The following is a 9,605-nucleotide window of genomic DNA, read 5'->3' as shown; positions in this document are numbered from 1 at the left end:
AAAGGAAACGAGCTCGAGCTTAGAAAAGTGTCAAATCCCTATAGTTAGCTTCCAGAAAGTATCAAATAGATACCAGATGAGACAAAGTATGACCCAAATAGTAAAGAATGAACTAGATTACCCCCTCAATCTCTTATAGAGATTATAATGTGAGGTTAAATCCCGAGAGTTAGACAGAACAGGAAAATAGATCCTTTTCTTTTCCCTTACTGAGTGTTCTTATCACTCACTCCCTTTTCTTTCCTGATTGTAGGTACAGGTGATCGAGGTAGCTGCAAGGCAGGGTCAGGTCAGTGTAGGTAGATCCGGCTGGAGCAGGTTATCTCTGGTTTATATTACATGCATACAGTGGTATGTTCTTATCGACTTTTGACTTTTTGAGATTATGGTACAGTTGCATATGATTACTCCCTGTTTTCAAATGCTTTCAGATGAGTTTTATATGAGTATATACATCTTTTGTTCGCTTCCAGATTTTCAGTTTTCTTGGAATGCTTCCTAAACACTTTTAATGATACATTTATTTTAAAGTATTTTTAAAAAGAAAAAAAATAAACGCTTCGAATATTAATTCGTAACATTTCTCCTTCGATGGGTAGTACTTCTAGGGAGGGATGTTACACTTTTTCAAATCCTTTTTGTCTGGGAGAAGTGTATCGGATATATCGAAGAATGATAATCTATACTTCCTCCAAGCAACACAAGTTTTCCCTTCCATTCCATGTTACTCATAATTTTCTTTTAGTAAAATAATCTCCTTAAATAATTTGAAATTATAAATAATTAGCCAATTAATTTATTTAATTATATGATAACAAGTGTATGTTAGTAGTGATGAATTTGAATAAAAGTTAAACTAAGTTTGAATCAATAATATTCTGTTTAAGTTGTTACATAATATTATCGGACATAAGATCTTTGAATAGTTGTTAACCAAATGAATAATGTTACAAATAAAGTAAATAATATTTTTGATAAGATGAATAATATTATTGGGGATGATTAGGATCATTAGTAAAATAAATAATACTATTAAAGCGACATATTAGTCAAGCTATTAAAATAGAATTTTAATTCAAATTTAATTTATTTGAGTTAAATTAAGAACTTGAGTCCAACCATCTTAGTTGGTATAAAATCTCAAGTATTAGTACTCAGTAGCACCTATTTTATTATTATATACAATATTACTTTTTTTAATTAAATATAAAATAAATAATTAAATCACTCAATAATAATTTATCAAATGTCTATCATAATTTTTGGTAATTTATAATAATAATAATAAAGTTAAAGAACTACTTTTCATCTAAGTTTTAATGTGTTTCAAAAATCACACCCACGAAATTTGAAAAACTCAAAGTTTCACCCATAGGCCAATTGTGGTTAAATTTGTCTGTTAGAAACAAGAGTAAAATCGTTATTTTACTAATAATATTAAAAAATATAAATTTATTGTATTTTTCTTCTTAAGTTTTAAAAACTAACAACTTTATCAAAGTTTTCTAACTTTGAAAAGTCATATATTTCTCTCCTAATTTTTTTTTCACCCCTTCAATTACCATCTTTAATATCGATGACCTCCTCTCTCTACCTTAAATTGATGGTTGACGTAGGAAAGCAATCTAAAACAAATCTTTTTGTTAAAAACTAAGAGATCCGACAATGAAAAAGATCTAGAATCTCTTCATCTCTTTGTCTAATCATCGAAGATATCCAAATCTCTTCATCTTGTTATTGAAGAGAAGATTTGGATCTCTTGACTTCAACGGTGAGACAAAAAGATTTAGATCTCTTCATTATCAGATCTATATATCTCTGACGAAGAGATCTACTTTAAATCACTTCTTGTATATTAGCCACTGGTTTAAAATGGAAATAAGAGGTCATCGACACTAATGATAGTGGTCAAAGGGAAGAAAAAAAAAACTTATAAATTTGAGAGAGGAAAATGTAAATTTTCAAATTTAAAAAACTAGTAAAATTATTAGTTTTTAAAATTTAAAAAGAAAAATATTATAAATATTATATTTTTTAATATTATTAATAAAATAACAATTTTATTTTTACATTAGTTAATTTATAAAAAAGATTTCAAATTTTTTAAACCTTAGGTATGACTTAGAAAGGCATCAAAATTTGGGCTTTTGGAAAAATATTATGGTCTACTTAAAAAGTCAAAGTAATCCATCAACGCGCACGCAGCACACAGATTTAAAACTTAAAAAGTTTTTGCTTCTTTTCTTTTCTTTACCGCACAAATATTTCAGAGTCAGATTCTCACTCTATCTTTTCAATAATAACTATTAAACCCCATTAAACAGGCATCGGTTTCCTGATTCTCTACTGTTCTCAAATGGCTGTACCTGCGGTTAGGTTTCCGATCTTCCTATTCATACGAGCAATCGGAGTGATTGTGGCAACTCTCGTTCTCTCCTGGACCGTTCATTATCGAGGAGGCTTAGCTCTCGTTTCCGATAACAAAGATCTCATTTTCAATGTAAGTTTTTTCCATTTTTTCTTTTGTCGTTTTGTTTGTTGAAATTTGTAATTTGTGAATTTAGTGTTTGTTGCTTCTTGGTGCATTGTATAGGTTCATCCTGTGCTCATGGTTATTAGTCTTGTGCTTTTGAATGGCGAAGGTAAAATCTTCGATTCTTGTGGCTCTATTTTTTATTTTGAATGTTATTCAGTATTAGTAAGGCTCTGTTTGGTTGCTTGCTTGGGTTTGAAGACTTATTTTTTGTCTGGGCTGCTTAATGTTAGAATGGTTTTGGAGGGTGATGTATAATGCTTCTATGGAAAGCAGTTTTGAGTTGGAATGCAGTTAAAGTTCTTCCCTGTTAATTTCGTGGCATTTACCTGAGATCACTGTTTTAAATGCATTTAGGGTGCTTAAATCAGAAGCTGTATTATGCTTATTTAAGTGCTTTGCGGGGTGCAGTTAATATGTGCTTTTTCAGTTTTACGGAATTATAGAGAAACTGATTTTATTCTGATGTGTTCTTTCGCAAAGCATGTCCAAGTCCATCTTTAGTAAACATAATCTGGGCAACCAAATGAAGTGTTTGGCTTTTTTGAAGGAGACTGAAATTTGTTCTTTATGTTTGGAAATTTCTTAGCTTTGAATTAGTGTTTTTGCTCATGATTCTTTGGTGGGAATTTACATTTGTACTAGGGAATTGATTGATATTTTGTATTTAGTTTTATTTCAGCAGATGAAACATGTTCCTAAATTTCTTATATAATTTGCTTTACATTTCAAATTGGAGAGAAACCAGCTCCTTGTAGATTCTGCTCAATATCTTACATATATGGGCTTTCTACCTCTTGTAGTTGTATTTTTCTGGCCGTTGTCATATCATATAACAAGTTTGTGTCTTAGTATTGTGATTCTGGTGGATGGAGAAAAAGGTGTTACCTTTTTACCACCTTGGTGATTAACATAATAAGATTGTTGCATTGTAACCAGCATCATGGCAGTTGATGCAGTATTATTGGATCTTTATCCTTGATCTGGGTCTTAGTGAAATGGAGGTTGATTGTCCATTCGAGGCTTGTTGTGGAGTTGTATGTTTCTCTTATCAAGTAATCTTTTACATGCCTTTATATGATAGGCATTCTCTGTCTGACATTTTGATTTACTAGCTGATATAGCGGAACAATTGGTACATAAAAGGAATTTAAATATTTATGAATGTTTCACCTGTTCTAAAAAGTATGAGAGCAGTTAGATATTGTTTCCTTTTGCATCTTCAGAAAGCATTGTGTGGACATTAACTAAGTAATTATACAATACTCTCCTGGTCCTGTTTTCTTGCATAGGCCTCTGGGCATGAACTTTTATGCGTTTCTGGATGTGATCCTAGTGATTGAATGAAATCCCCTTTCTAACATGCTGGTGTACAGGAATCTTGGTTTTAAAGTTTGGTATTGATTGATGCAGCCATGCTAGCTTACAAGACAGTTTCAGGGACAAAAAGCTTAAAAAAATTAGTTCATCTTGCCCTGCAATTTATTGCCTTTCTTTTAAGCTTGATTGGTGTTTGGGCTGCTCTAAAATTCCACAATGATAAGGGCATTGACAATTTCTACAGCCTGCACTCATGGTTGGGCCTAGCTTGCCTTTTCTTATTCGGCATCCAGGTCTTCTTCATTCTTCTGCTCTCTTTTCCTAACTTTCATGCCATTTTTATCTAACTTACCACTCAAAATTGTTATGAACAGTGGGGTGCTGGATTCGTAACCTTTTGGTACCCCGGTGGGTCGAGAAATAGTAGAACTACTCTGCTGCCATGGCATGTATTCTTTGGCGTTTACATATATGCCCTAGCTGTGGTTACTGCCACTACCGGCATCTTAGAGAAAGCCACATTCCTTCAAACTAACCATGTTATAGCTCGTTATTCCACTGAGGCTTTGCTCGTAAACTCCTTGGGTATTTTGGTTGTTGCACTGGGTGGATTTGTTATTCTCGCACTTGTTGCTCCTACAAATGGCAAAACAGAAATTCTCAGATCATCAGAATAGGCCTCAGCAGTGACAGTTTATTTGTACTAAGAAAAATTTACAGGGTTATATTGTCTCGAGCTGGATTTGGAAAATTAGACTTTCTGTTTATTGATTTATAGGATTTAAACTTATAACCATTAACGAATATGAAAAGCCTTGTGGATGGCAATTATTTTCTTTTCAAAGTCATGGGTGGTTGCACTATAGAATGCTGTAAGATTGGCCACGCCGCTTAATGATAACTTGCCTTCTTGGTGCTTTGATCTTCGGATGAGATACTCGTTATCACTTTCAATTAATCTTTCAATATCCTTTATTATTAGTTTATTTCTTGTTTATACGGGTGAATTCAAATAAAATTAATTCAAACTTATTTTAGTATTCAATTTAAATGAATTATACTTGAATTGTCATTACCCTATCTCAACTATGCAAGTTGTCAAACCCTAACTCAACTAAGCAAGTTGCCAAAAAGTAGCTGATGAATTCATTTTCTTTTATGATTTTTTACCATCTCTAATGATTATTTTTTTCATCTCGGATGACCTTTCTTCTCCTTCTTCCACATTTTTTTATGGCTTTTTAAATAAATTTATCACGAGCTTGAACTAGACTTTTTAGAATTGAACTAAGTTCAAATAAACCTTTGTTTGGACCTAGCTTAGTTCAACTCCATCCATAGTTGTATTGTTGATTTGAATGAATACTCATTTATAAAGGAATATAGATAAATATCACAAACAAAGAGACAAAAACTAAAACATCGTTTAAAAACCAAGAACAAATCAAAACCCCATTGAGATACTCATGTTTCATAATCCTGCAAACAAAATTGTCACGTCTGCAAAAAAATCATGGTTGGATACTGACAGCAGACGGATTATCAGGAAACAAAAAAATGAGGGAGGAGAAAAAAACTCAATAACCAGGATAGCATCACTAAATCTGCCCGGAGAGGCACAGCAGTTGCACTCTTCACTGAGTCAGGTTAAAGAACAAAAACACAAAATGTCGGGGACATGGATGACTGTGGATATCATTATTCCAGATGAGTGAAAAAGGGCCAAAGATTCAAGGAAAAAGTCTCTTATCTTATTCTTCCCATAGCGGCAGATAAGACAGGTTGCAACATGGACAAAATTTTGGGAGGCCTGTATCATTCAATAACCATCTATATCAACAAGGGTCCTCTTCCATATTCTCGCACAATGACAGGCACGCTTGTGGGTGGGACCTGAAATAATGCAGAAGCACATAAACTTGGCAGTCATGATTAACCACATCAAAATGAAAGAAGACATTGCCGAAACCAGCTTTGCTAGGATGTCATCATGTAAATGCAACTGAAAATTCTTTAGAAGGTGAAAAATTAATAACTCTGTCTGATCCAATTATGGAAACTAACACAATGAACTTTTCATATCTCAACAGGCATTGAGCCAACATGCACTCACAACATGGCATAAAATTTTTAACTTGAAAACCAGCTATGACTTACCATGCCATAATCAGTGATTATCATAGAAACATAATCTGAAGGAGTCACATCGTAACTGTAAATGCAATTCAAAACAATGTAGACTGATAAGTGGGGAGAAGCAATAATCAGTAGTGAATGCCAAATTCCAGAATTTAGGTATGCTTACGTTAAATTCAAAAGCTGAAGATTTTCCCTATTGGTCCAGCCATCCAAGTAGGTGATATCCTCTCTAGCATGAACTTTAGAAATAGCATCTGGATCACCTGCCAAAAATGGAATAGACATCTGAACATGTAAGAGACCATAGAGCACATTTTCAAAAAGGAAAAAAGTGCAAGTGCTCTAATATTTGTATTCTATACCAAGCTCATTAGAGCATATCGAATCAAGCTGCACCCTTTCATGAAACTTATATGCTTCACAGCATACTAAAACTGGTACATGAAATGCATGGGCGACCATAGCAACACATGCAGTCCCAACTCTTGAGAAAATCGTCCCATTTGACAAAACTGATGAAGCACCCAGAAAAACTCGAGTAACTTCATGCATGATATATGAGAGAGAATTGATATGAGTGTATGTACAGCAAAGTCCCTTTTCCACCAACCTACGGAGTAATATTTTCCCTTCCAGCTTTGGACGAGAGTCTACTATCACAACCCGAAACTGTTTGCCCAGCTCGTGGGCATGCAGTAGTATCATTTCAACAGCAGAAGGTGAACCATATGTTAGAAGAACATCACCATCTCTTATTTTTGTAACAGCATGCTTAACTATCACTTTGTCTGCAACTATAATCTTCTCATTTATAAAACGATCAATATCTGACAGAAGAGTTGTCTTTGCTTCTGACTCAGACAACTTTAAAGATAACTTGGCAATTCGACTCTTTAAAAACCTTATTGAATTCCCCATGCTAATCGAAATGGGCCGACACTCATTAAGAAAAGAAACATAACTACTTATTTTTGCAGTTAAGTCTCTACAAAGTGTTTTTTCACGCGGTGTTGAGTAATCTTTAATGGCTTCTTTGAAGGCTTCAAGCATCACAATACACCGAGCATTGCTGCCACAAATGTCCCCAGATAAGTACTGTAATCCAACCTGACAACAACACAAGACCAGGATCAGGCAAATGGACTCTAGCATAACCAACTTGTAAACATCTCAAACAACCCAATATATTTCTTCATGTCAATACCTTGTAAACAGTTGGGTGCATTGTGTCAAGTTGGAAAAACTTGGATTCAAGATCAGGAAGCTGGGTTCCATGTTCATACTGAGGCAAATGCCTGAACAATTCAACTCTGTTTCTAGCTTCTGTTGGTTTTACTACAGAACGTTTTTTGGCCTTCTCCACTCGGCTTTTATCATCATACTGCATGCGTGGATGAGGAACATCTTTTTTCCTATCTTTTTCTACAGGGCGATCACTACCCTTCTTCTCTGAAGGCAGAGCAGCCCCACCACCTTCATTCTTTTGCAGAGCTGGTTTTGTGGCTTTAGCTGGCTTTGCATTCGCCGATCCCCCCACACTGGTTGTCTTACCTCCTTCAGCTAATATAAAATGACTAACACTGTTATTCACTTATGTAGCTTAAGAAGATATCAAAAACAATATCATACAAAACTTCTTCAAGCACATATACATAAACAATCTGTAAAAAAATACTAAGTCACTTCTGTGAGATTATCAAATTAACAAAATTTTTGCCAAGAAGGCTCTTTCAAAATGAGTTACAAAGTTTTCAAAGCCCACCTAAACTACAGCACATAATAGCGTACGATAGGCAACATCGCAATTCTCATCATTTTAAACAATTTCCATCAAAAAAATTCATACTTATGCTAAGAAAACATAACGAGGAGAGTTTTTTTTTTTTAAATTACTATTTATACATTTATACATTACTTGAGAAAGATTTTACCTTTGGCAGCAGCCTTTGCAGCACGTTGAGCCTCTTGAAGGGCCCTTCTCTCAGCTTTCGAGGTTTTCTCTTTCAATGGCTTTGAACTTCCTCGCTCATTTTGCACTTCAACTGATACTGCTCCACCACTTTTTTCTACAATCAAATACATGTAAATAATAATAAATATGAACAAAGCAAATATGAGATTTAAAAAAAAAATAAGATTAAGAATTTCACTCACCGGAAATCCCCGGTGGCAAATTGACAACCGACACGGTGGTTAAACCACTGGCCGGCACACTACTACCTCCTTTAATAGCTCCCGCCATCTCGAACCCCCCACCGGGGAGCGACGAAGCGCCGTGAAGTTTCCCCGAGCCGCCTCTGCCACTCGCCCTCGCCATCGGAGACGCCGCCACGTCATCCCCGAAATCGGCCTGGGACGGCGCGGCGGTGGGGGAAGGCGGAGGGAAGAAATCAGAGTCTCCCGACACGGACGAGGGAGGTCGGCGGGGAAGGAGAGCATCGGAGGAATGAAGCGGAGGAGGGATCATGACGGGGGACAGTGAATTACCGGAGGGAGAGATGTTGGTGATAGGTGGAGGAGAAGACGACGAGGTCCGGATCAGGTCGGGTTGAGGAACAGTAAAGAAGCCGACTTGACGGACCTTAGGATCGATAACGGCGCGTGAGCCCCGCCGTGAGTCCATTGGGTGGATATTTTGGTTAGCGAGAATTTTTTTTCAAGCGGACATTAAAGTACCAGATAAACACTTGATGTAGAGAGAGAAGGGACAGAGTGAGTAGAGAGAGATTTTGCTGCGCAGCCAAATGTAATATTATATTTATTTTCTTTCAATTCTTGGATTTATTCCATATTATTATTGAATAAAATTATGAACGTACAAAAATATATTTATATATTTAAAATAAATATACAAAATATTACTTTACTATTATTATTGGGCAAGTGTATGATTGAATTAGATATAATGTTGCTCCACAACAATTTCAAATTTCATTATTTTATTTTTTTCTTGACTGTAAATATATAAATCTTCTTGAATAATATTGAAATTCCTTTGATGGATTATGGATATGATTTATAAATAATAATCGCGGGAAACAAGCCGGTTGGCTTGAATTTAGTTTGGATGGACCTAACTAGAATTTAGAGAAGAAGCCCAAGCTTTACTCGAGGTGAGAGTTTGAAGTTAGAAACTGGGCTTGTACATGTGGTTCATTGGTATGGCTTGAGTTCTTGGTAATCAGAATCCTGGCTGCAATGAAGAAAGAGGATGATTGGCAATCAAAATTGTGGTCACAACAAATTGTGCAACTATTTTAACGGTCGACAAACATGAGATAAGCCCTACACAACAAAAGCAACTGTGAGATAAGTGGATGACTACCAAACTAAAGAGATGAGCAATAGAGCTCCAGATGTTTTTTCATGGGGGAGGAAATCACAATTTCCATCTAAACAGAGAATGTTTAGCCAATCAAACAACTTGACTCAATTTGGGCTACTAGCAGAGCTCAAATCAATTCGAATTGTTCAATTAACTCACAAACTGAACCCAGCCAAACATACCCCAACTCAATTCACCAACTAAACCTAAAACCTAGGCACAAGTTCAAACCATACAAGCTTGAGCCCAGTTGATGGTAGAGCTCAAGCCAACTCAGCTCAGCTACAA

The 9,605-nt window shown here is 35.4% G+C and overlaps 2 protein-coding genes across 3 annotated transcripts; one reads left to right on the top strand and one right to left on the bottom strand.

Annotated features, from left to right (window-relative positions):
* The first annotated feature begins 2,233 nt into the window (after positions 1-2,233).
* Positions 2,234-4,786, top strand: LOC123226478 (transmembrane ascorbate ferrireductase 2-like). Its single transcript, XM_044651004.1, has 4 exons — positions 2,234-2,500; positions 2,594-2,642; positions 3,947-4,146; positions 4,228-4,786. The coding sequence occupies exons 1-4, from the start codon at positions 2,357-2,359 to the stop codon at positions 4,528-4,530; spliced, it is 696 nt and encodes a 231-aa protein (XP_044506939.1). The 5' UTR covers positions 2,234-2,356; the 3' UTR covers positions 4,531-4,786.
* A 492-nt stretch (positions 4,787-5,278) lies between these two features.
* On the bottom strand, positions 5,279-8,747 carry LOC123226473 (probable translation initiation factor eIF-2B subunit delta). Of its 2 annotated transcripts, none has more exons than XM_044650996.1 (7): positions 8,147-8,747; positions 7,924-8,058; positions 7,197-7,546; positions 6,355-7,099; positions 6,159-6,255; positions 6,011-6,065; positions 5,279-5,746 (listed from the first exon to the last, which is right to left on the bottom strand). In XM_044650996.1, exons 1-7 carry the CDS (start codon positions 8,613-8,615, stop codon positions 5,684-5,686), a joined length of 1,914 nt encoding a protein of 637 aa, XP_044506931.1. In that variant the 5' UTR covers positions 8,616-8,747; the 3' UTR covers positions 5,279-5,683. The 2 variants fall into 2 exon arrangements, with proteins under 2 accessions (XP_044506931.1, XP_044506930.1); XM_044650995.1 differs by having other exon boundaries at positions 7,197-7,552; positions 8,147-8,745.
* Between the last annotated feature and the right edge of the window lie 858 nt (positions 8,748-9,605).

Source organism: Mangifera indica, chromosome 9 (assembly GCF_011075055.1).
Source record: "Mangifera indica cultivar Alphonso chromosome 9, CATAS_Mindica_2.1, whole genome shotgun sequence".
Lineage (NCBI taxonomy): Eukaryota > Viridiplantae > Streptophyta > Magnoliopsida > Sapindales > Anacardiaceae > Mangifera > Mangifera indica.
This window is presented reverse-complemented; position numbering and strand designations above follow the sequence as displayed.

Coding starts and splice junctions, on each gene's coding strand:
- LOC123226473 (XM_044650995.1), bottom strand. CDS start 8,615: ATGGACTCACGGCGGGGCTCACGCGCCGTTATCGATCCTAAGGTCCGT. Junction 7,553..7,923: donor TGCAAAGGCTGCTGCCAAAG/GTAAAATCTTTC, acceptor ATTTTATATTAG/CTGAAGGAGGTAAGACAACC. Junction 6,256..6,354: donor GATATGCTCTAATGAGCTTG/GTATAGAATACA, acceptor CATTTTTGGCAG/GTGATCCAGATGCTATTTCT.
- LOC123226478 (XM_044651004.1), top strand. CDS start 2,357: ATGGCTGTACCTGCGGTTAGGTTTCCGATCTTCCTATTCATACGAGCA. Junction 2,501..2,593: donor ACAAAGATCTCATTTTCAAT/GTAAGTTTTTTC, acceptor TGCATTGTATAG/GTTCATCCTGTGCTCATGGT. Junction 4,147..4,227: donor TTTTCTTATTCGGCATCCAG/GTCTTCTTCATT, acceptor TGTTATGAACAG/TGGGGTGCTGGATTCGTAAC.